Source organism: Pelodiscus sinensis, chromosome 8, assembly GCF_052426305.1.
Source record: "Pelodiscus sinensis isolate ZL-2025 chromosome 8, ASM5242630v1, whole genome shotgun sequence".
Classification (NCBI taxonomy): domain Eukaryota; kingdom Metazoa; phylum Chordata; order Testudines; family Trionychidae; genus Pelodiscus; species Pelodiscus sinensis.
This window is the reverse complement of record NC_143059.1, coordinates 27,570,353-27,597,442: the sequence shown is the minus strand read 5'-3', so window position 1 is coordinate 27,597,442 and position 27,090 is coordinate 27,570,353. Positions and strand designations below refer to the sequence as shown.

The window sequence follows — 27,090 nt, the reverse complement described above, 5'->3', positions numbered from 1 at the left end:
AAACTATTGTCAACTCATTCTCCTTATGAAGAGACAAATATCACAAACAAACTGCCACATACAATATGGAGAAGCTGTCCTTGTATTTCTTTGTATAGATGACTGACATTGAGAGAACTCTCCCCGAAGTAACATTTCACGATCCTCCTATGGTAATTATTAGAGTAAGTGATCTCTAAAATCTTTCCATTGCATGATACTATTATAATTTTTACAATATAGTAGCATGCATAAGTTTTTGTGAGATCACAGGGTCCCTTCTGCAAAAACGTCTGAATATAGTGACTCCTTCACTAGTCTGTAGAACCTATAATATGCAAATATTTCTAAAAAAGTAAACACTAAGGAGGAAACTGGTTTTGTGAGTTAGATAAGACACATAGCACAGTATAACTGTCCCTTACCTAAATACTGTGAAGTTTTACCAAGATTTTCAGGAGCCCCATTTTTCAGCTTTACCAGTGTTGAATATTTCTTATCCACTAATGTCTGCTTTTCAGCCTGTATCTTCTTTGTATCTGGTTTCTTTTTCTTTGTAGCTCTAAGTGGCTCAGCTAACATCCGTACTTCTCTGGGAAAAGCCGTAAGCACCTGTATTGCTCCTGCTTTTATCTTAGCTTCCAGTCCCTCCTCCGTGCCAAATTCATCTGTCTGTGAAATTTTGTAAAGAGGCAATACATGTAGCTGTTCATCATTTGGTATCACACCCACTGAGCGATTATCTTCTTTTGTTAATGTGCAAACCTAACAAAAAAAAAAGGAAATATAAATAAAAAATAAGTCCCAATTTACAAGTTACAGAAGTTATTTGAATGCTTAATCATTTTTCCTTTTAACTGGATTTATAGCCCCAAATATTCCCCACTAACAGAGGAACATGCCTTTTAAATACATACATTTGACAAACCCAGGGATAATCTGAAAGGGGATTTAGAATAAGGATGGATTAACTGATACTTACAGAGTAAGACCTTTGTAAAAGTTTGTTTAAATTAACCCTCTTTTCTCAAATGCTGCTCTAAGATGCAAGATTTGAAAGGAGAAACTTGGTTGGATTGAGCCTGACACAGACCCCACTCCATAGTTTTGGATAAATACTGAGGGTATTTATTCCAATGGTTCAATGCCACTGTTGAACCTTTGAGGTGCTTCCAAACTTCTAGAGCGGGGGAGGTTTGCTCATTACTAATGTAGTAAGTTCACCTTAAAAAGAGTGATTAAAATCACCACCACTCTTCTTTCCTAACTACAGACTACAGTTAGGTCCTTAAGCTCAGAATCCTTCTAGCTGAGGTGACAGCCACCAGGAAAACAACTTTCATTGACACGTACAGCAGGGAACATTTCGCCAGAGGTTCAAAAGGTGGCCCCGTCAACCTTGCCTAAACTAAGTTTAGGTCCCATTGAGGTACCGGGTCCCTCATGTGTGGGTACAATCTGTCCAGCCCCACAAACTAGCTTACAAACACTGAGCAGCCTCCCAACCCTGGGCAGAATGCCAAGATTGCTGTCAAATGCACCCGATTAGAAGCAATTGCTAACACCTGATGTTTTAAGTACCTGAGTTAGTTCAAAATTAGGGGGATCAGCACCTGCAGGGGCCAGACAGAAAACTTTTTCCACTTTGCCGGGTAAGTGGCACACATGGAAGGCTTCCTGATGCTGAGAAGGACATTACGAATATAGAAGAAAAATCCTCTTTTCAGTTATGTATGAGTTATGATAAAGAGTAATACTGTAATAGATTAAGTCTTAAATGTATTATGTGGTTTATGATTATATGGTTATGTTTCCTATCCTGCCAGACACCCATTTTGATTAGAAGAAAGAAACAGGAAACGATTTGGTAGAGATGCATCAGGCAGATAGATTGCTTGTATCTATATCTGAGGTCAAGGTAGAAACAGACCTTTATGGTCACCATTCTGTTTTAAGCTTACAACAAACATCTTGCAATAAGTAAAAGAATGTGATGATTGTTCTTGAAATTGTAATTTGATGTCCTTGTTCAAATGTGCAAATTGCTTCCCTGTAACACAGAAATCAACCCTATTTTGTGTGAATGAAGAATGCGTATGTTAAAAGATAAGCGTGAAGGCCATCACCCACCAGATGTTTTAGGGAGATGTAGAGGACAGACATAAAAGTGCCAGGAGATTGCTGTATACCCCTAGGCTACATCTAGACTACCAGAGGTATCCCACAAAAACCCCTCCGCGTCCAAGGAATGCGTTTGCTCTTCTGCTTTTTTTTCATACAAGAGCAAACATGCTCTTTAGGGGAGCCCTGTATACCTCATTTCATGAAGCATAAGGGCTCCGCCCTAAAAGGAGGCTTTTCCACCATTTGTCCCCGTCTAGTTAGGGCCAAATGGTGGAAAAGCATCTTCTAGGGGAAAATAATTGAAAAGGCTACGCAAAATGCGCAGCACATTTTGCGTAGCTTTTTCTGCAAAAATGCTGCAGTCTAGCCCTAGCTCTATTGAGATGCGGATGAAGGGCAGATTGACAACTCTGAAAGATAAGGTAAGCACCTGTCAATTGGGACAAGAAAGCTGTGATTTGAGAAGAATAACTTAAGAAAACTAGAATAAAATACAGGACTATGTATTTTGTTTCAGCTACACCAGACTAACACGGCTACATTTCTATCACTTAAGAAAACTAGAATAGTGATAGCGATGCAGCCATGTTATCTGGTGTAGCTGAAACAAAAGACAGAACTATGTAGCACTTTAAAGACTAATAAGATGGTTTATTAGATGATGAGCTTTCGTGGGCCAGACCCACTTCCTCAGATCAATTTGTGGAAGAAAATTGGCACAACCATATATACCAAAGCGATACAATCAAAAAAATGAATGCATGTGAAATTGAGTGGGGGTAAGAGGGGAAGGTTAGTTTCTGTGAGGTAATGACATAGGGGTGATAATAGGGGAAGTTTCTGTGACGAATACCCAGAAACCATCTACTTCAAGACAGACCCAAGAAAACCAACAATAGAACACCACTTGTCATCACCTACAGCCCCCAACTTAAACCCGTCCAATGCATTATCAATAAACTCCAACCTATACTGGAACAGGATACTACACTCCGAGAGGCTCTGGGAGACAGACCCATAGTCTCCTATAGACAACCACCTAATCTAAGGATGATTCTTACCAACAACCACAGGACATATCACACTAATACCAACCCTGGAACTTTCCCTTGCAACAAACCCTGATGCCAGCTTTGTCCACATATTTACTCTGCTGATACCATTATTGGACCTAACCATGCCAGTTACAAGATCAAGAACACATATTCCCGTTCATCCAGAAATATAATTTATGCCATCATGTGCCTAAAGCGTCCGTCTGCTATGTACATTGGACAAACGTCTCAGACACTTCGCCAAAGAATCAATGCACACAAAACAGACATAAGACTCTCTCACAGAGAGAAAGCTGTTGCTTGCCATTTCAGCCAGACTGATCATTCCCTCAATGACCTTAAAACATGCATATTGCTTCAAGAGACTTTAACTCCAGACTTCAACGAGAAGCTTCAGAATTGTCATTCATGCTTAAATTTGACACTTTATGTATGGGTTTAAACGAAAACTCTAATTATCTCACCCATTACAAAGATAGCTTCCCCAATTATCATCCCTAATGTCATTACCTCACAGAAACTTCCCCTATTATCATCCCTATGTCATTACCTCACAGAAACTAACCTTCCTCCCTCACCACCACTCTGTTCTAAAATTTGATTTGTCAATTTCACATGCGTTCATTTTTTGATTGTATCACTTTGGTATATATGGTTGTGCTAAAATTCTTCCACATATTGATCTGAGGAAGTGGGTCTGGCCCATGAAAGCTCATCACCTAATAAACCATCTTGTTAGTCTTTAAAGTGATACATAGTCCTGTCTTTTGTTTAAGAAAACTAGCACTCCTTGAATGGCAATTGATTACAGAACGATGGTGCAAAACTTACTGATCCTGATGAAGGAAAACTCCTATAAAAAGGAGCTGCTTTGCCATAATTTTGGGGGTACATCCTGCCAAGACTGGAGAATCGACCGGAACGAATGGAGCCCTCATTCCTCTCTATAATAAATCTGGTTGGCCACCAGAGAGACATGGACCATGGACTGGTAAATATAACATTGACTAGCACAGAGGTTGGCAACCTATGGCTTGTGAGCCAAATATGGCCCTCTAGGGATCCAGATATGGCTCTTCTGGTGCCCCAGCTCAGCCCCGCCTGTCCCCCCCTCTATGAAATAGAGGCAGCAAAGGAGGGGGGAGGGGTACTTCAAAGCAGCAGCACTGCACAGCTGTGCAGGTGCCTGCCTTGGTGTCAGCTGTGCGGAGGGCTGCCCCTTTAAAACACCGCTTCTAAAGGGGCAGCCCACCTCACAGCTGACCCCAAGGTGGCAGCTACACAACTGATCCTAGGATCAGCTGTGTGGCAGGCTGTCCTTTTAAAAGGCTGCCTCCACCTGATTCAAGGGGGCAGCTGCTGTTGAGTCTGGGGTCAGCTGGGGACTCTCTGGGCTCCCCGCGGCATTTCTCCAGGATCTGGGTTCCAAGGAAGGGCTGTGTGGAACCCAGGGTCAGTTGGAGACTCCCCAGCTGATCCTGGGTTTGCGGGCTCCCTGCCTCACCCCTGAATTGCACGGAGGATGAGCTGTGCGGCTGCTGTCCCTTGGAAACTGCCGCCTCCACGCGATTCAAAGGGGCAAGGGAGCCCATAGCATGGAGCCTGGGGTCAGCGGGGGATTCTTAGTCTGCCACTGACTCCGGCCTCCACAGCTTTGAAATGCACTGGGGACTCTTGTGCATTTCAAAGCAGGCACCCGCTTGCAGCCCAGAGTCACTGGAACTTCCCGCTGGGGCTCTTGTACATTTCAAAGGAGGAATGCGGAAGTGCCTGTCGACTAGTCAATTAACCGCATTTTAACATCCTGAAGCTAAAACATGGCTCAGCGTGACAGCATTTTCCTTCCCCTCGCGTGGGGTAAAACCAGGAACCAAAGATGGCTCCCTGCGTACTGACATTTCCTTCCCTCAGGACACACTTCCTACAGGCCTCCCCTTCCTAATTTTAAGAGGAATAAGGGACCTTTCGGAAAAGGCTTTTTTTTCCGAAAGATCCCCGTCTAGACTGGTGCTTTTTTCTGGCAAAGCCCCGAGCCGGAAAAAAGCGGCAGCCATGCTCATGCAAATGGAGCAGGGGAGATGTAAATCCCCGCTTCATTTGCAATTCTGACTAGTCTCAGCTGCATCCCTTTTCCGGAAAAGGGGTGCAGTGTAGACACAGCCAACGAGTGTTACTGGTCAGGATTAAGGTACAATGGCAGAGCCGTGTGTATGGACAGAGTTATTCCACAATACAAAGCATTAAGGTTATATAAAACAGACCAATACATGTACTTACAACGTAATTAAGAGATATTATTGAGAATGTATCCAAAATTCAGTGATGGAAAATTTAACATTTAACATAGATAAACTTTCAATATAAGCACCTCTCTTATATACTTGTGCATTTAAAAATAAGAATCAAATATCAAGTGGACAGACTATTCCATGGATTCAAAAATTAGCCCCATACTTTCACGGGGCAGCAAATTATGATATAAAAGTCTTTAGATGCTCTAGTTTAACAGTTTTTGGAAAAAGCGGAGTATTTCACTTAATGCATAATATTATGTTCAAAATCCTTTCATTAATCATAGACTCTACATAAAGTAATCCATTAGGGTATGTCTACACTGCCACCCTAGTTTGAACTAGGGTGGCTAATGTAGTCATTCGAACTTGCAAATGAAGCCCGGGATTTAAATATCCTGGGCTTTATTTGCATGTTCCTGGGCGCCGCCATTTTTAAATGCCCCATAGTTCGAACTACCTGCCCGTAGCTACACGCGACACGGGCTAGGTAGTTCGAATTAAAGTTCCTAATTTGAACTACCATTACTTCTCCTGTATATCTAAGATACTTATGAGCCAAATGAGAAAATGCTGGCCAAATGGTTTTTTTGGATATTCAATAAGCCTGAATATAAAAACCATGAGTTATTTTGGATTTAATAAAGTCTCATTAACAGCAGCTGTTTCATATCCCTACTCATTTTTATACCCCTCTCTGTACCTTTTCCAATTCTAATATAAGATGAGTTGATCTAAATTGGACATAATATTCAAGATGTGGACACACTATGGCTGTGTCTACACTGCACCCCTTTTCCGGAAAAGGGATGCAGATTAGATACATCGGAATAGCCAAATCCACGGGGGATTTAAATATCCCCCGTGGCATTTGCATTAACATGGCTGCCGCTTTTTTCCGGCTTGGGGATAAGCCGGAGAAAAGCGCCAGTCTAGATGTGATTCTCCGGAAAATAAGCCCTTTTCCTGAGGATCTCTTATTCCTACTTTGAACACAATACCGGAATTGTCCAGAATGATAACATACTATCACCTTTACCTATTCCCAAAAAGCATTTTGGCAATTGTCTGAACTTGCAGGCAAAGATGATATCATACCTTAACATCCAAAAGAAATTCAATGAGCTGTTGGAAATAAATATTCATTCCACACACTAATTCTAATGCATGTCAGTTACCAATGCCCTTCTGATTCTTTTGTAGGAACTACTGATTGGCAACATCTACTGAATCTAGCATGGAATATACTCTGTATTATCCTGTGAACTTCTCATTCTTTATCTGTAGAAAAGACTGAATAAACTGTTAATTAGTCTTCCTACTAAAATTGGTAATTTATTCAGAAACTAATCCCTTGCCTAAGAAGAAATTAACTTTGAAACTCTTCATGTCACAGGATACGTCTAGACTAGAGGTATCCCGGAAAAGCTCTGCTGCGTCCAAGGAACGCATCCACTTTTCCAAACAAAATGTTTCTTTTTCCAATTGATCTGTGTAGCCTAGACATAGCCACGAAGTGACCTGTCCCCTATCATAGAAATAGTCCAGAGCCCTCATACCAGAACAGGTGCTTTCAGCTGAGCCAAAGAAGAGGACAGGACTATACCAGAGCAGAGTTCAGTAAGGATAGATCTAGAAGGGGAACTATGTAGTAAACCTGTACAGAGAGAAAGTCTCCTACCATGGCCCCTACAGAACAGTACAGGGGCTGGGTCAGAAGACCCCAATTGGAAGTTCAGTTTTCCTCTGGGAGAAGATAAAGAAGGCAGGCCACGCTTTGTCCTGCCTACCTGCTCCAATGGCAGGAAAGGACAGTATCTCAGGGAGAATAAGGCTGGGTAGAAGATTAGTTGTTTGTTTGCTTTCTGCAATTTTGTGGAAATAAAGAAACCAGATTTCAAGGAGGTCTGTGATTAGCAAGACTATATGACATTTTATTTAAGGAATTCTGAAAAATGGGAAAACAGAGGCAAAGCACTGCAGAGGCACTCTAGGCCGTGAAGGGGTGTGTGTCCTCCATTATATTTACCACTGACATTTGTTTTGTTTTCACAATGAAGTCTATATTTAGGACCTCCAATAATCAACTGACTGACTTAACCATATAAAAAGTTATCCCTGAAGTTTCTAGCACTATTAATTCTACCTTATTTACCGGCCATCTCCAGCAAACAACAAATTGTTGCAGGGTCATTGAGTAGGTTCTTGTATCAAATGTTTAACTGCAGGTTTCGCTATAGAAAATGGTGATAGTAAGCAAAAAAAAAAAAAAAAAAAGCCAAACTCAGTAGGAAAGATTTGAACAGGATATTTAGGTTCAGCAAGGCAAACAACTATCCTACCAATGTTTTTGCCAAATTAATACTAGTAGTAGGTTTAGTAGTATCAGATATTTGTGTGGAACTTTTGTTAGACTTTTCATAAAATGGGTTAACAGAGATTTAGATTAATCTAATTACTTACACTGCTATGATATTAGATTGAAATTTACTGCTACCAACAGAGATTGGCTGACTGTCTTTGAATGAGGATGGTTCTCTGTGTTAATTATTATTATTGATTTGTACAGTACTGCAGTAGCATCTAGTAGTCCCAACAAAATCAGGCCTCCGTTCTCCTAGGTAGAGTAAAAACAGTCCTTGCCTTAAAGCAGTACTGATGGTCAAGATCTAGTTTATGGATTTGCATATGAAAAGAATAGCTTTTAAACTGTATGGTTTAAAATAGTTATTTTTTCACTGTGGACTGTGTTTTTTATAGAATTTTGGGGTTTAATTTCACGTTTATGTCTTCATTGTCTGGAATGGAAAACACTAGATACTAGGTTCTAATGACTAATCACAAACAGTAAATCAGATTTAGAGAAACATATTTTCAGTAGAACATCATGCAGATATAGATAAAAATAATAGCAATTAGTACCGTGGAATGTTATTTTTGTCATATATTTTGCATAAAATGCCAAAAACTAAAACTCTACAGAACCAACATCATGAACTGAAAGTCAAAGGATATTTCTCACTTCCTTATTAACATTTTGCTTACATAGTAAAGTATGTGTGTCCCAGTAGGGTACTGTTAATTCTGTTTGTAGCAAGTAGGGATATTAATGGTTAACCGGTGAACCTCACCCTTAATGGGTGGACTGTAGGCTGCTCCAACCCTGTAGGCTCCCCCCCCCCCCCCACAGTGTAGCTCCTGACTGCGATTAGTCTGAGCCCCGGCCCAGCCTTCAACATGTTTAAGTGTTTAATCAGTTAACTAATGAAACACAATTTTACATCCCAAGTAGCAAGCATGAGTTTTTTTGTTCGCTCTTGCTGACATTTTAGCATGTTTATCATGCAAAGCTGTGCAAGTCAGCTCTGCTTTTGCAAGTGTATTTACAGGAAATTGCAGGAAGCCCTGCCAGATTGAAAATCATGGTGCTAAGACCTACTCACAGCATTGAAATAATGGAGCATTGTCATTGAGACCAAATATTCAGGTGGTTTTAACCAATTTTTTTCTTTGTCTTTTTAATCCAAATAAGACTCCAAATAACTCCGGTCATCTGAAGAAGTGGGCTGTGCCCATGAAAGCTCATGATACCATCTACATGTTTTGTTAGTCTATAAAGTGCTACCAGACCATTTGCTTGCTGTTTTTTTTCTGTAACAGACTAACTCGGCTACCCCCTGAAGCTTTTTAAAATGCTATCATTGATACCAGCGTTGCTTTAACCATGAAAACCAAATAAACCCTGAAAACACCTTCCATTTTTGCCACATGAGCATATTCTCACCTTCCATCTACTCTTTTCCTCTTAACAGCTGCCTCGAGCTTTTTACTTTGATGCTTCAGTTCTTGTGCCATACAAGTCCTTGAGCATGGATCGTAAACAGGTGAGAGCTAACAGAGAGTTTAGAGAGGTAGGGTATGTCTACACTACAAAGTTAGTTCGAACTAACGGACGTTAGTTCGAACTAACTTTAATAGGTGCTACACTAGCGCTCCGCTAGTTCGAATTTGAATCGAACTAGCGGAGCGCTTAGTTCGAACTAGGTAAACCTCATTTTACGAGGACTAACGCCTAGTTCGAACTAGCTAGTTCGAACTAAGGGCTGTGTAGCCCTTTAGTTCGAACTAGTGGGAGGCTAGCCCTCCCCAGGTTTCCCTGGTGGCCACTCTGGCCAACACCAGGGAAACTCTATGCCCCCCTCCCGGCCCCGGACCCCTTAAAGGGGCACGGGCTGGCTACGGTGCCCGTGCCAGGTGCAAGCCTGCCAGCACCCAGCTAGCAGACCCTGCACCTGGCACGGCACAGAGCCACCCACCCGATGCCCCCCAGCCCACCCCCTCTTGCCGGGACCAGGCTGGCGGCTCCCGGGAGCTTGCCCTGGACCGCAAGAGGCGGGCACCTTCCTGGGCTAGTGCGGACATCGTGGACCTCGTCCACGATCTCCGCACTAGGCACAGGAAAGTGGCTGTCTAGGGCAGGAGAGCTGCCAGCCTGGCCACCCAGGACCAGGTGTGCATGAAAATCAAGGGGGTCCACTGAGACCCCCGACACTGAGCCCTGAGCTTACAATGGCCGTCCTGGGTCAGACCAAAGGTCCATCTAGCCCAGTAGCCTGTCTGCCGACAGCGGCCAACCCTAGGGACCCTGGAGGGGATGGACCGAAGACAGTGACCAAGCCATTTGTCTCGTGCCATCCCTCTCCAGCCTTCCACAAACTTTGGGCAGGGACACCACTCCTACCCTCTGGCTAATAGGACTCCATGGACCTAACCTCCATCACTTTATCTCACTTCCCTTTAAACTCTGTTCTAGTTGTAGCCTTCACAGCCTCCTGCAGCAAGGAGTTCCACAGGTTAACTATTTGCTTTGTGAAGAACAACAACTTTCTCTTACTAGTTTCAAGCCTGATATCCATTCCTTTCCTTTGGTGTCCTCTAGTCCTTCTTTATGGGAACTCAGGAAGAACTTTTCTGAATGCACCCTCTCCACCCAACCCCTGCTTTTAGAGACCTCTATCCTGTCCCCCCTCCGTCTCCTCTTTTCTAAGCTGAACAGTCCCAGTCTCTGTAGCCTTTCTTCATCTGGGACCTGTTCCCAACCCCTGATCATGTTAGTTGCCCTCCCCTCTCCCAGCCTTTCTCTTCCCCTCTCCCACCTCCTTTTCCCAGTCTCCCCCAGTTTTGTTCAATAAAGACAGAGTCAATGTTGGAAGAAACGTTATCTTTATTTTGTACATCAATAAGAAGGGGGGCTAGGGATGGGTAAGTGGAAGGAGGTGAGGGAGGAATGGGGTACGAGCCCCCGATGGGGAGGACTGGGCTGGCTCTGCGGGCTTCTGGGGGTGGAAGCTCTCCTGCAGCCCCCCAATTACTCCCTCTCCCCAGATGGCAGCCTGCAGCAAGTGCAGCCGGGCTGATGGCCGAGTGGTGTGATGTGCCCAGTGTGAGCACTCAGGGCACTCCAAGCCAGAACTTCTTTGCAAGCGGGGCACCCCTTAGAACTGTGTGTCCGGGGTGGGGGTCGGGACCCTTTAAGCGCAGCCCTCGGCTAGCCTGAGACAGCATCTCCATGCTCTAAGTCCTCCTTTTATGCCCTGCCGGCACTGCTTCCGGCCATCCTTAAGCCCTGTTCAGAGTCCACTCAATGTGGACTTGCTAGTTCGAACTAGCAAAACGCTAGTTCGAACTAGTTTTTAGTTCTAGATGCGTTAGTTCGAACTAGCTTAGTTCGAATTAACTAATTCGAACTAAGTTAGTTCGAACTAGCGCTGTAGTGTAGACGTACCCGTAGTTCTCCAGGTAAAGGAGAAGCAGATACAGGACTCTTGAGGGTAGTGGCTGTCTGCAGTGTGTGTTGTGTTTAGGGCTTTCTTGCTGTATGCTGAGCTTGTGTTTCCCCTTCCCTCTCCCCTTCTTGGAGTGTGTGCCGTGATTGGCAGCTGGAAACTGCTGGCTTCTAATTAAAGTTTGAATTCTAGAAGCCTCTTCTGATTGACTGAGCCTTGGTAGGGGGAGGGACTTTCAGGCACTCCAGGGCTTTATAAAGCAGTGAGCAAGCAACCAAGGAGCTTGCGAACAGGTGAGTACTAACAGGGAGTTGGAAAGGGAAGAGGGAAGGGCGCGAGGTTCTCCTGACTTTCTTTTAAATCCTTTTCCAGGACAGCAGGTATGGATGATATAGGTCTGCTGTTGTTACCTTCACAGCGTGTGCCATGTTTGTCTTCTTCCCGGAAGAAAGAATGGATTTCATCTGCACTAAGTGCAAGCTGGTCACCATTTTGGAAGAAAAAATTAGAGGACTGGAGGCCCAAGTGTCGACCCTACGCTCGATCAGAGAGGATGAAGACTTCCTCGATAAAAGGCAGTGTTTAATCCTGCAAACACGGCAGGCAGAAGAGCCAAGAGGGCAGCACAGGACCAGGAAGAGAACTGGCAGCATGTAACTTCTAGAAGGGGAAAAAGGCCAGCACTGGAATCCCCCAATTCTATAGAGGTAAGAAAATGCTTATGGGCTCTCTCCACAGGCTCTGCGGTGGTGAATGCTTTGGAAGGGACCTCACAAGGAAGTGTAGAAGCTGTAGAAACCATTTTCATGTTTAGCTAGAAGCCATCTTGTATATCAGAAACCATTTCAGCTTTTCTCTCAAGCACGTAGACCAGAGTGAACTTTCTGTCACCCCGTGAGAAGAGGCCTACAGGATGGGCTATTGGTATGTGTTAATTGGGCTGGTTGGGACAGGAGATGTACTCCCTCGTACCTGTCCGCCATCTTGTTGATAAGGCTTTGTTTTTCCAAATTTAATTGAGGATTTCTGTAATTGGATGCCCTGACGTCAGACTGTTTGGCTAAGGGTATAAAGATACTAGGACTGATTGTATTAGCAGCTTTACTGGGCCCGGCTTTGCTGGGACCACGTTTGGCTCACTTTGCTTTACTGATCAATAAAGCAAATCAGTTGTTAGCCGCCTAAACAGAGAGGAGCGTGTTTTTGCTTCGACAGAAGAAACCGGAAGGGAACACTATCTACTGGAAGGCATGGGATGCACAGTCCTAGGGATGGGGGTTCCACGACCACCACACCCAAAACAAGATGACAGGTGGTGGTGGTCGGGGACTCCCTCCTAAGAGGGACTGAGCCATCCATCTGCCATCCAGACCTGGAATCTTGAGAGGTGTGCTGCTTACCGGGAGCTCGAATTCAGGATGTGACTGAAAGGCTTACAGAACTGATCAAACCTTTGGATTGCTACCCCTTCCTGCTTCTTCACGTGGGAACTAATGATATAGCCAAGAATGACCTTGAACGGGTTACTGCGGATTACATAGCACTGGGAAGGAAGATCAAAGAATTCGGAGTGCAAGTGGTGTTCTCGTCCATTCTCCCTGTTGAAGGGAAAGGACCGGGTAAGGGATCGTCAAACTGAAGAAGGAAATGCGTGGTTGCACAGGTGGTGCTGGAGAGAGGGCTTTGGTTTCTTCGACCATGGGACTCTGTTCCGGGCACAAGAATTGTTAGGAAGAGATGGGATCCATCTAACAAAGAGAGGAAGGAGCATCTTTGTGGGCAGGCTTGCAAACTTAGTGAGGAGGGCTTTAAATTAGGTTCGTTGGGGGACGGTGACCAAAACCCTGAGGGGAGTGGGAAAGTTGGATACCGGGAAGAAATGCAAAGAGAAACTATTAAGAAAGGAGGACCCCTGATTCGAATGGAGAAGATAGGGCAATCAACTGATTATCTGAGGTGTTTGTACACCAACGCAAGAAGCCTGGGCAACAAACAGGAAGAATTGGAGGCCCTGGCCCAGTTCAAGAAATATGATTTAATTGGGATAACAGAGACTTGGTGGGATAACTTGCATGACTGGAGCACTGTCATGGAAGGGTATAGACTCTTCAGGAAGAACAGGCAGGGGAGAAAAGGAGGAGGAGTTGCACTGTATGTAAGAGAGCACTATGATTGCTCTGAACTCCAGTATATAGAGGGAGAAACACCTGTTGAGAGTCTATGGGTTAAGTTTAGAGGTGCAAACAACAGCAGTGATGTTGTGGTTGGTGTCTACTACAGGCCACCGAATCAGGTGGATGAGATAAATGAGGCTTTCTTCAGACAACTGAGAGAAGCTTCCAGATTGCAGGCCCTGGTTCTCGTGGGGGACTTTAATCACTCTGACATCTGTTGGGAGAACAATACGGCAGTAAACGGGCAATCCAGGAAGTTTTTGGAGAATGTTGGGGATAACTTCTTGGTACAAGTGCTGAAGGATCGGACCAGGGGCCATGTGCAGCTTGATCTTCTGCTCACAAACAGGGAGGAACTAATACGGGAAGTAGAGCTGGGTGACAACTTCAGAAGCAGTGATTATAAGATGGTAGATTTCAGGATCCTTACCAAAGGAAGAAAAGAGAGTAATAAAATACACACCTTTGACTTTAGAAAAGCACTTTTTTTTGACTCCCTCAGAGACCTGATGGGCAGAATCCCCTGGGATGCTAACATGAAGGGGAAAGGAGTCCAGGAAAGCTGGCAGTATTTTAAAGAAGCCTTATTGAAGGCACAAAAAAAAAAAAACCATCCTGATGCGTGGCAAGAGAAGCAAACATGGTAGGACCGGATTGGCTTACGGGAGAAATCCTTGGTGAACTTAAGCACAAAAAGGAAGCTTACAAAGTGGAAACTCGGACAAATGACCAGGGAGAGGTATAAATGTATAGCTCAAGAATGCCAGGGGGTTATCAGGAAAGTGAAAGCGAATTGGAATTGTGACTGGCAAAGGATGTGAAGGATAACAAGATAGGTTTCTACAGGCATGTTAACAAGAAGAAGGTGATCAGAGAAGGTGTGGGGCCCCTACTAGATGAAGGAGATAACCTAGTGACAGAAGATGTGGGGAAAGCTGAAGTACTCAATGCTTTCTTTGCCTCTGTCTTCACGGACATGGTCAGCTCCTGGACTAATGTGCTAGGTGACGCAAGATGGAAAAATCACGGAGGGGTTTCTCAAGGAATCCATTTTAAAGCACTTGGAAGAGGGGAAGGTGATCAAGAATAGTCAGCATGGATTCATGAAAGGCATGTCATGGCCGACCAGTCTAATTAGCTTCTATGATGAGGTAACTGGCTCTGTGGATATGGGGAAGTCAGTAGATGTGATATACCTTGACTTTAGCAAGGCTTTTGATACGGTCTCCCACAGTATTCTTGCCAGCAAGTTAAAGGAATGTGGATTGGATAAATGGACGGTAAGATGGATAGAAAGCTGGCTAGAAGGCCAGGCCCAGCGGGTAGTATTCAACAGCTCGATGTCAGGGTGGCAGTCAGTTTCAAGCGGAGTGCCCCAAGGTTCAGTTCTAGGACCGGTTTTGTTCAATATCTTTATTAATGACCTGGATGAGAGGATGGATTGCACCCTCAGCAAGTTTGCTGATGACACTAAACTAAGAGAAGAGGTAGATATGCTTGAGGGTAGAGATAGACAAATTGAAGGACTGGGCCACAAGAAATCTGATGAGGTTCAACAAGGACAATTGCAGAGTTCTGCACTTGGGACGGAAGAATCCCAAACATTGTTACAGGCTGGGGACCAACCAGCTAAGTAGTAGTTCTGCAGAAAAGGACCTGGGGGTTAGAGTGGATGAGAAGCTGGATATGAGTCAACAGTGTGCCCTTGTAGCCAAGAAGGCTAATGGCATATTAGGTTGCATTAAGAGGAGCATTGCCAGCAGATCCAGAGATGTGATTATTCCCCTTTATTCGGCTCTGGTGAGGCCACATCTCGAATATTGTGTCCAGTTCTGGGCCCCCCACTACAAAAAGGATGTGGATGCATTGGAGAGGGTCCAGCAGAGGGCAACCAAAATGATTAGGGAGCTGGAGCATATGACCTATGAGGAGAGGTTGAGGGAGTTGGGTCTGTTTAGTCTGCAGAAGAGGAGTGAGGGGGGATTTGATAGCAGCCTTCAACTTCCTAAAGGGAGGTTCCAAAGAGGATGGAGAGAGGCTGTTCTCAGTAGTGACAGATGGCAGAACAAGGAGCAATGGTCTCAAGTTGTGGTGGGAGAGGTCCAGGTTGGATATTAGGAAAAACTATTTCACTAGGAGAGTGGTGAAGCACTCGAATCAGTTACCTAGGGCAGTAGTGGTGTCTCCATCCCTAGAGATTTTTTAAGTCTCAGCTTGAGTAAGCCCTGGCCAGGTTGATTTAGTTGGGATTGGTCCTGCCTAAAGTAGGGGGTCATGACCTCAGGAGGTCATGCGCGCCTGGGATGCCCCGCCGCCGGCTTCCCCCGAGGCTTTGAAAGCCGCGGAGGGGCTCCGGCGGGCGGGCAGCCCATGCGCGCCTGGGATGCCCCCCCGCCGGCTTCCCCCGAGGCTTTGAAAGCCGCGGAGGGGCTCCGGCGGGCGGGCAGCCCATGCGCGCCTGGGATGCCCCCCCGCCGGCTTCCCCCGAGGCTTTGAAAGCTGCAGAGGGGCTCCGGCGGGCGGGCAGCCCATGCGCGCCTGGGATGCCCCCCCGCCGGCTTCCCCCGAGGCTTTGAAAGCCGCGGAGGGGCTCCGGCGGGCGGGCAGCCCATGCGCGCCTGGGATGCCCCCCCGCCGGCTTCCCCCGAGGCTTTGAAAGCCGCGGAGGGGCTCCGGCGGGCGGGCAGCCCATGCGCGCCTGGGATGCCCCCCCCCGGCTTCCCCCGAGGCTTTCAAAGCCGCGGAGGGGCTCCGGCGGGGGGGCAGCCCATGCGCGCCTGGGATGACCCCCCGCCGGCTTCCCCCGAGGCTTTGAAAGCCGCGGAGGGGCTCCGGCGGCGGGGGGGGGGGGGGGGCCGCGGGGGGCTCCGGCGGCGGGGGGGAGGGGGAGAGCCCAGGCGCTCCTGGCGCTCCTGGCGGCTTTGCTCCCGGTGCCTCTGGTCTGCTGGGGACCAGCTCCAGCAGACCAGGGACACCGGGAGCAAAGGAGGCGGAGGGGCGCTGGGGTATAAGATGAAACCCTATCTTTTAATTAAAAAGATAGGGGGTCGTCTTATACGCCCAGTCGCCCTATACGCCGGAAAATACGGTATTAAAAAGAAAAGTTTACTGCATTTTTCCCATCTGAGTCTCATTTTATATAACTGTCTATATTTTAAATCTCTCTAGGTTTGATATTTGGGGTCTCATTCTCTTCATGCACCAAGTGACAGAAGTGTAATTTTGTTAATTGCAAATCTGTGACTTATGTGTGTGAGAAAGAGAGAGAGAGGGGAATCACAGGCCCTGGATTTGTTCTTTATAGCCTTTCAGGGTATGTCTACACTACAAAGTTAATTCGAACTAACAGACGTTAGTTTGAATTAACTTTGATAGGCGCTACACATACAAACCGCTAGTTCTAACTTAATTCGAACTAGCGGAGCGCTTAATTCGAACTAGGTAAACCTCATTCTATGAGGACTAACGCCTAGTTCGAATTAAGTAGTTCAAATTAAGAGCTGTGTAGTCACTTAATTCGAACTAGTGGGAGGCTAGCCCTCCCCAGCTTTCCCTGGTGGCCACTCTGGGCACCACCAGGGAAACTCTTCTGCCCCCTTCCCGGCCCCGGAGCCCTTAAAGGGGCACGGGCTGGCTACGGTGCCCGTGCCAGGTGCAAACCTGCCAGCACCCAGCCAGCAGATCCTGCACCTGGCACGGCACGAGCCAGCCACCCGCTGCCACCCAGCCCTCCGCCTCTTCCCGGGACCAGGCTGGCGGCTCCCGGGAACCTGCCCAGGTCCGCAAGAGGCGGGCGCCCGCCTGGTCTAATGCAGACATCGTGGACCTCATCCACGACCTCCACACTAGGCACAGGAAAGTGGCCATCTAGGACAGGATAGCTGCCAGCCTGGCCACCCAGGAGCAGGTTTGCATGAAAATCAAGGTGGTCCAGTGAGACCCCCGACCCTGAGCCCTGAGCTTAGAATGGCCGTCCTGGGTCAGACCAAAGGTCCATCTAGCCCAGTAGCCTGCCTGCCGACAGCGGCCAACACTAGGTACCCTGGAGGGGATGGACCGAAGACAATGACCAAGCCATTTGTCTCGTGCCATCCATCTCCAGCTTTCCACAAACAGAGGCTAATACCACTCCATGGACCCAACCTCCATGACTTTATCTCACTTCTCTTTAAACTCTGTTACAGTTCTAGCTGTCACAGCCTCCTGCAGCAAGGAGTTCCACAGGTTGACTATTTGCTTCGTGAAGAAGAACTTTCTGTTATTAGTTTGAAGCCTGCTACCCATTCATTTCATTTGGTGTCCTCTAGTCCTTCTATTATGGGAACTAATGAAGAACTTTTCTTTATGCACCCTTTCCACACCACTCGTGCTTTTATAGACCTCTATCATATCCCCCCTCAGTTTCCTCTTTTCTAAGCTGAGAAGTCCCAGTCTCTTTAGCCTTTCTTCATATGGGACCTGTTCCAAACCCCTGATCATTTTAGTTGCCCTTCCCTCTCCCACCCTCTGTCTTCCCCTCTCCCACCTCCTTTTCCCAGTCTCCCCAAGTTTTGTTCAATAAAGAGAGTTTCTATTTTTGAACACACGTGTCCTTTATTTTGTACATCAGGAAGGGGGGCTAGGGAGGGGTAAGTGGAAGGAGGTGAGGGAAGAATGGGGTACGAGCCCCTGATGGGGAGGACTGGGGTGGCTCTGCGGGCTCCTCAGGGTGGAAGCTCTCCTGCAGCCCCCCGATTGACCCCTCTCCCCGGATGGCAGCCTGCGGCAAGTGCAGCCGGGCTGATGGCTGAGTGCTGTGATGTGCCGAGTGTGGGCACTCAGGGCACTCCAAGCCAGGACTGCTTTGCTGTCCCTCATCGAGTTAGACAAGCGAGCAAGGAACCCTGAGAACTGTCTGTCCGGGGTGGGGGTCGGGTCCCTTTAAGCACAGCCCTCGGCTAGCCTGAGACAGCAGCTCCACGCTCTAAGTCCTAATCTGATGCCCTGCCGGCACTGCTTCCGGCCATCCTTAACCTCGGTTCAGGGTCCACTCAATGTGGACATGCTAGTTCGAATTAGTAAAATGCTAATTCGAACTAGTTTTTAGGTCTAGATGCACTAATTCGAATTAGCTTAGTTCGAATTAACTAATTTGAATTAAGTTAGTTTGAATTAGTGCTGTAGTGTAGACATACCCTCAGGATTTACAGAGGACTCAAAGCCAAGAGAAGTTACATCATAAGGTCCTTTTGCTTCCTCTTTCAGCTTATTGATAAAACTACTAAAATAGTAACACTTGTGTAATCAAAATTGATTGCAGGGTCATTTATAATTACTCTTTGTCTATCAGCCATTTTTCAGGCTTTTTAAAAGTAGTGTTGTTTAGACTAATTTTAATTTTTTTTTCTAATAAATATATGAAGGTAGTGTTTCTAATCGTTCAAGAGGTACCAATATGTCTCACCCACTGTATGACCTTCCTGTACCATATTAGTATTCTATGCAGTGATCAGACTTATATGAAAAGTGACCAGACTCATACTAAATGAATTATTCTTCACGAACCAGAATGATGGGGTAGGATCTGTGCTTGTAAAGAAATCTGTAGGCACCTGTGTGCTGTTGTGAGAGTGGGGAAGGGCACTTCTTCCACGCAGTGAAGACAGTATGAAGAGAAACTGCATGGGCAATCTGAAAGATGCCACTATCTCATTTCATTTCTTTTAATATCTTCACTTTTTCAAATGTGATATCCACAGAATCACTTCCCTTAACATAAGCTCGACTTAAATGGGATATAGCTAAAGATAAAGTTAATAAAGAATTCGATCACGTAACTAATATGATTTGGAATAATTCACAAGACATACTGCATATAAAATATTCAAAGAAATACAGAAGTGTCTCTAATGAATATTTTCTGATGCTGAAGTAACACCAATGATACTAGATAAGTAAATGTATAGTCAGTTGTGGTATAGAACAGATTCCAGTATGTTCTTTAAAGGGAATCCATATTAATGTAAGATCCTCTAAGAAATTCCTACTCTGATACATTGTATTTTCTAACATTATTATCATTTCTCTTTTCAGGATCTACTCTTGAATAGGTGATAGTTAACTTAAGTTCCATGTAATTAAGTTCCATGTCTTTTAATAAGAAGTAATGTTGTATGTACCAAAATAATCTTATTTTGGATATAGTCAAATTATTTTAGCACACAAATGATAAATATACAGTTTAGTTTCCAAAGGCAAGACTGAACATTTAAATCTTCTCTCTGAATTTTTACACTGAAGACGTTCTAGTTCAATACATTTACATTATATGTACTTTAATAACATCTTAACTTTATACTGCAAAATTCTGAAAGGATATTTTAAAGACTGGAATAAATTGCCTAGGGAGGTTGTGGAATCTTCATCTCTGGAGATATTTAAGAGCAGGTTAGATAGACATCTATCAGGGATGGTCTAGACAAGCGGTTCCCAACCCTTCCCAGATGGGGACCCATTTTGACAATTCAGGAAGACTTGGTGACCCAGGCAATTCAAAAATGGGGGGAGGACGGAGGGCAGAGCCACCTGGGGAGACACTTGGCGACCCTTTTGAAATGTAATCGTGATCCATATTTGGGTCGCAACCCATAGGTTGGAAACCCTAGTCTAGACAGTGTTTGGTCTTGCCATGAGGGCAGGAGACTGAACTCGATGACCTCTCGAGGTCCCTTCCAGTTTTAGTGTTCTATGATTCTATTATATGCTTTGTGAATTATTTTATGAAGCTATTTCATAATCTTATCCCATACATTCTATATTAGCAAAACACTACACGTAATTCAGGACTGCTGTTCATGGGTTGCCTTTAAAGCTGCTTACAGACTTAAAGCCAGAGATCCCTATCCAACAAAGCCCTTAAGCACATATTATTAAGCAGGGCTCGACAATTACGGCAATCTACTCGCCCGTGGCGAGTAGATTTTAGCCCGGCATGGGGCCGCAGCGAGATCAGCGCATGCGCAGCGTGCCAAACCGTGCGGCTGGTGAGCGGGATTCGCCACCGCTTGTCAAGCCCTGTCATTAGCCATACGTGTAATTCCAGTTAAATGAATGGGAGTACTCACACACTTAATATTAGTCACATGGTCAAGTACTGTGCTGAACAGGGCTGTATTTCTTAAGCTACAGGAATATATTAAATTAAATTTTAATTTTCTAGTTTTTGAAGATGATATTAACTAAAAAGCATCCCAACTAAGTAGGAAGTGCTTGTAATTAAAGCTCAACCTGCCGAAAACAATAAATTCACAAAAGCATTCTTGGATTTATTTTGTTTTGTGCTTATCTGTCTTCTGGCCTCATTTTCTAAAAGATAATTTAATAGAAATGGTATTCCTTGTCTCATTTTTTCCATAATCATACAATGAACATCTATGCCATCATACCACAGAATGACAACTATAGGGATTCCTTCCACACTGGGACAATGGGAGACTATTCCCTTTAATTAATACCAGAAAGACTTTTTAAAAATAACTCTAGCACACTCCAAGATATTACCATGTCTGTTTTCCTACCAATAGCTGCATTAGCCTAAAGCCTGTCAGGCACTATGGTGAATGTGAAAACTGGGAGTGATAAAATGCAAGAGATAATGAGTTCATTTACATAAGTTCTTGTTCTGCAGAAATTGTATGCAATTCTTGGCTCCAGGGCGTGTTTCTTTTATTTAACTTTGGACATCAAACCTTTACTTTAAATACATTATCTTTCCTGAGATAGACTGAGCATGCAGGACTTGCATATTTGAGATGGCTGTAGGTATTTTATCCTAGATTTCACCTTTGCTTTTCTTATTATGCAGTCTAATAAGGTGAATAATAATAAGCCTTCTGCAGGCTAATAATGAATAAACACACCCAACTCCTGTGGATATTTATATAAAGAAAGACTTGTAATATTTTAGCATTAGAATTTTCATGCAAATTTATCGCTAAATGAAGCAGTATTTAACCATCACAACAGAAAACATCACAAATGAGAAAATGATATGTACATACCACAGTGCTTCCATTGTGCATATTGTGTGTATCTTTATGGGCGTGGGCACAGAAATCTATACAAGCTGTAACACCAGAGAAAGGCCTACCATCCTTGGATCCAAGCCGACAGTCTGGGCCCATGTGTTCATTTTCCACCTAAATATAAAATAACTAGGTTTATTTCACGATGACACTGAGAAACTTCAAGACTCTATGGGACACATTAGCATTGATTTTTCATTAAATAATGGTTATCAGGTAAACTGCTTTATCAGAAAGTAAATACTTTGTTGTGCAACCTGTAATTAACATGTAACATTCACTATGACATCACTGAGGGTAGGTCTACATTGCATTTTTCAGATAAAACTCCAGTTACGTCCACACCGCAATTGTGTTCTTTTAAAAAAAAAAATCGAAAAAACAGAACGGATTTTCCGACATTGGTAAACTTCTTTCTATGAGCAAGAAGCCTTTTACCGAAAGAGCTCTTTCGGAGCCCTCCACCGCTCCCCAGGACCAGTCCCCCAGCTCCCAGGAGCCTGCCAGGGGCCGCAAAAGGCGGGTGCCTTCCAGGTCTAGTGCAGAGATCATGGACCTGATTGAGGTTTGAGGGGAGGCCTCCAATGTCCATGATCGCCGCACTAGACACAAGAATCTGGCCATCTATAGGAAGACGGTTGACAACCTGGCCACTGAAGGCCACATGCGCACCCAGGAGCAGGTGCGCATGAAAATCAAAGAGCTGCGGCAGGCCTATGCCAGGGCCACAGGGGGCAGCTCCCAACCAGGGGCAGACCCACACACCTGCTCCTATTTCAACTCCCTGGACTGCATCCTGGGGGGCGGGACGGTCTATGCCCCCCCAGGTGGTCATCAACCCTGGGGTAGAAGGCCCTGACCAGAGCATCAAGGAAGAGGAGGAGGAGAACCAGGAGCCAGAGGAGGCCATCATCACCACCCAGATGAGCCAGGACTCCCAAGCTGTGCCAGTGGACCTGTCGCCGGTGTCATCTCAGGCCAGGGAGGCAACAACATGTGAGTGCCATCACTGCCCCCTTATGACGGAGAGCGGGGGGACGGGGACGGAAACCAGGGACTGCGTGTGTGGGCCTTGCTGTCCATGGGTCACGCAGCAACCTTTGCATGTGCAATCATGTGCCATGCAACCCCTGGGCATGTGGCCCAACTGGCTGCCACACAGGGGCCTCACCCTGTTAGCCACACGCGTGTGAGAAGGTATGAAATTCTCCTGACTCTGGGGTGGGACACAGCAGGACACCCTCCCTCCACAAGGCCACTCTACACAGAGGCAGGGGACATCTCTCCCCGCCACCCACACTATATACACTACAGGGACATGGGTGTGGTCTCGGGCAGCTCCCACTCCCGGGGATAGCAGGACATTCCGAACATGGCCTGTGTGCAAGCACATCAGCTCTGATGGTGCAGGGAATGGTCATCCTCACCTTGCAGAGGGGGGCTGGGGTTCACCCACTGTATCCGTGTCCCCAGGGACACCTGACCACTTCTCTTGTTTCTCCACAGCCGTACCAGCTGCGCGTGCAGGGCGCACTACCCTTCCCGGGACATGCTCCCGCACCCAAGGGCTCCGCAGGCCCACCCATGCAGTGGAGGGGTTATCAACAGCAGCACCTGGGGGCACTGCGAGCCCTGCACCACACCCTCCAGCACTGGGTGCAAGAAGACCTGTAGCTCCGGCGGGAGCAGCTTGCCAGCACCTGCAGACCCTGGTGCAGAGCATGCTGCCTCCTGACGCTCCAGGATCTGCTACCTTCCCAGCTACTGCTCCTCCTCTCAGTCCTTCTCCCCCTCCCGCTTCTCCCTCCACCTTCTTCCCATCCTCCATCCTCCCCGTCCTCCCAGGGACACCGAGGCCCCCACACCAACAGTGCTGGGAGACAGTTGGTCTAGTGAGACCCCCAACCGTGAGCCCTGCACTTCCCCTCGCCCTTCTTCCCCTTGCTTCCCCCTTCCAGCTCCCTCCTCCCAGGTTTCCCTCTCCCCTCTCCCAGCCTCTCTCTCCTATCTCCCATCTCCTTTCCCCAGTCTCACCAGAGTTTCATTTCCCCCTCCCCCCCCAGTTTTGTTAAATAAGGAGAGTTTGTATTTATGAAAATATCTGTATTTTATTTTACACCAGGAAGGGGGGTTAGGGAGGGGTAAGTGGAAGGACGTGAGGGAGGAATGAGGCACAAGCCCCCAGTGGGGCACACCAGGGAAGCTCTTCGTTCTCCTCAGGGTGGAAGCTCTCCCACAGAGCCTCCTGGATACTCACAGCCCCCCGATGGATCTCCCGGATGGCAGCCTGCAGCAAGTGCAGCCAGGCTCACAGCAACGCATCCAAGAGAAGCACCAGAGCGCCCAGAGACAGCTCTGGATCCATGCTGTAGAGTGCTGTGATGTCCCGAGTGAGGGCAACCAGAGCACACGGAGACAAAAATGCTTTGCTGTCCCTCATTGAGGTAGACAAGCAAGCAGGGAAACCTGAGAACCGTCTGTCCGGAGGGGGTGGGGGGGAAAGGGCCTTTAAGCACAGAACTCAGTTAGCCTCAGGCAGCAGCCCCACACGGTAAGTCCTGACCTGGTGCCCTGCCAGAACTGGTTCCGGCCAGCCTTAAATGCGATTCAGAGTCTACTCAGTGTGAATGTGCTATTTTGAAAAAGCAAAATGTTATTTTGAAATGCATTTTGTGTGTTGACGCATTATTTTGAAATAAGATATTTCGAAATAACGCTACAGTGTAGACATGCCTTTCGGAAGAAGTTTTTTCAGACGATCTCTTCCAGAAAAGCTTCTTCTGAAAGAAGCCTGTAGTCTAGACATATCCTGAGACAAACAGCTGAGCCAGATTTATATAATTATTAGACTTCCATAAATAATAAAAGCTCTCTAGTCACAAAATTATTTATAGGGTTATTAGTCCTTGAGGCATAATCTGATAAGCAACTGAGGACAAAAAGACCTTTTCTCCAGAGTATAGTACTAGAAAATTGAAAACCTGCAATTCTACTGCATGAATTATAAAGACTTACCTGGTTCTGAAAAGCATCAGGAGCAAGTTTCTTATAAAGTGGAGCCACATCAGTAGCCAAAGTCTGCAAATTATTTTCAAGATGTTCTTCCTAGAGACAACAGTATTTACAGAGTTATAATTTATTTGAACATTGAATTTAGTCTGGAGAGGTGCTAACACAAACCATCAAAATCAGGACATTCAAAAATAACATGGCTTCAGTTCTGTATTTCATAGAAACACAGAATACGAGAACCAGAAGGGACCTTGAGAGGTCATCAAGTCCAGCATTCTGCCCTCATTGAAGGACCAAGCACCATCTATTTTATTTCTGTTTCTTATTGTTAAAATAAACCTGCTGTTTGACATGGCAAAGTGTCAAACTGGTAAAAACACTGCAAATTAAAATAGTCAAACAACTAATAGTGTAGTATACAATTTATGTTTGCTAGTGGACAGTGGGCACAGCTTTAAAACCAATACACAAGAGGTTAACTTCAGTTTCAGTTTCCCCTTCACTTGCACAAGTAGCCTGGGGAAGAGCTAGAAACAAGACATTGCAGAGATAGGGAGAGTTAATTAATGTCTGAGGGAACAGTAGCATACCCATGTACTGAGTACTGGGAGAACCCCATCTTGGAGAACCCTTTTCTTATGTTTTTTTTCTTGTGGGAACTTTTAATTTAAATGGGTAAAAGATTTGCTCCACTTGAAAAATCCTACTGATTAACTGCTGCATTATATCTGCAGGATCATCCCACCAGTTTAGTACATAATTTTCCATTCCTTCTTGGGAAATAGCTCCTCCCACTGCACCACAGATCTTGATTGTTATATCTGATGGTGACTGCCTAGGGAGGTATGCAAGGTCTCAATTAGCACAGGGACTGAAGAGGTTTCTAACAGAATGAGAGGACTCCTTTTCCGATAGAACACCAGACTTTTGCACATAAATCCTACTGCAACATCACAAACACATTACAAAGTGGCAAAGCATTATAACTTGTTATGTTCTGCATAAGACTTTTCCTTCTGAGAATTCATGTGAAGCTACACACACACACATACACACACACACACACACGCTTTTCAGTGTTTTATTAGATTTACAAAATGGTATCATGCTGCAAATTCACACCGTAATCAATTTATTATCTACAGCTAGCCCATATTTCTCTTGACTGTAGGTAATCTAAGTAACAGATCTTTAGTTTAAATCTATACTATATGCTATTCTTACCTAAATGTATTATCATACACTTCTTTACATTAAACCTCATCTCACTCCGTCCAGTGCCTCAAATGATCAAACGATCCAAATCTTTCTGTACATTGAATCTATCTTCTTTATTTGCTATACCTCCTAGTTTTATGTCATCTGCAAAATGATCAATATCCAACATTTAGCTAAGATGAAGAAATACCTCCTAGTCAGAATTAGTGGCCCAAATGAACCCATGAACCCAAATGAAGGGAATAAAGACTTTCTAATGATTTTCCCTGCTTTTGTCTATAGTTTTTTTAAAAAGTGGAATTATAACATTATGCATGAGTGGATAGGTGAAAAATGCAAGACTTCTAGGAAATATTTAGCTTTAGTGGCATACAGAAGATTGCAGTTTGACTTTTTTGAGAAGGAATGAATGTCACGACTGCACAAAAAAGCATGAAAATAACCTGAACCTGAACAAGCTGGGTGTTTGGGCTCTCTGACAGCAATGGGTGGGGCAGGTTGGTAGGAGAGGTTCACTTAGAAGAAAATATACTCAGATATTGAATCCAGTTAACTAAGAGCAATGGCAACTTGTAATACATATTTTGAAGCAAATCAGATTATCCAGTCAGGGTGCAAACAATCTTTTTCCTCAGACCTTTGGAGAGAAGCGAAGCTAAAGAACAGCTAAGATCAGAACAAAAGGGACCTTTGAGATTATTTTCACATTCTTTCATGCTGGGTTAAGGATGTTAAATTGCTTGGCCAATGGTGGGGTGCAGAAGGCCAGTGTGATGAGGGGCAGTCTCGCCCGAGATCGCAGATTCAGCAGCAATGGAGCTAGCACAGCAGAAGTGTAACCCCGCCTGGTCAGAGGCAGCAAGGCCAGCACGCAGGAGCACAGCCCCAGCCAGCAGAGAGTGGCAGCACAATCCCAGCCAGGCCAGCTTAGTGGAGATCATAGCCTTGCTCAGGCCAGACGCAGTGGGGCTGGCGCCCGGGAGTGTAACCCAGGCTGGCAGCAAGAACACAGCCTCAGCCACAGTGAGCACACTGTGGAGGTAGGTAGCCCCAGCCCTGTCAGGGCTGCGAGCAGCAGGCCTGTGGTGGGGAGCAGGACCAACAGCCTGGAGGGGAGCCTCGATCTCTTCTCGTCTGGCAAACTCTGTCATTTGGGACTGCTCGGGTCCCAAGGGAGCTGGACCAGGGAGGTCTCACCTATAGTTATTTGACTGTGTCATGTTTAAGGAAATGTATTCTCACGGGTGTCCTATGGAGGCATGGTACCCAAAAAATTCTAGTCCATTATAGGTGTTATACAGGAGAACCAGTCCATCAGCTGGGCAGATAGCAGTGTGAAAGAGGCAGAACCCAGAGGTACCACTGTTTTATTCTAGCACAAGGTATGG

General features: G+C 45.6%; 1 protein-coding gene across 3 annotated transcripts in view; it reads right to left on the bottom strand.

Annotated features, from left to right (window-relative positions):
• The window catches only part of TET1 (tet methylcytosine dioxygenase 1), a 142,328-nt gene that overhangs the window by 15,248 nt on the left and 99,990 nt on the right, over positions 1 to 27,090 (bottom strand). For all 3 annotated transcript variants that reach the window (XM_006125251.5, XM_006125252.5, XM_075934927.2), the window contains 3 exons: positions 24,488 to 24,577; positions 21,449 to 21,586; positions 405 to 744 (listed from right to left, as the gene is read on the bottom strand). In XM_006125251.5, the coding sequence (XP_006125313.3) occupies positions 405 to 744; positions 21,449 to 21,586; positions 24,488 to 24,577 (568 nt within the window). The remainder of the gene's footprint in view (positions 1 to 404; positions 745 to 21,448; positions 21,587 to 24,487; positions 24,578 to 27,090) is intronic.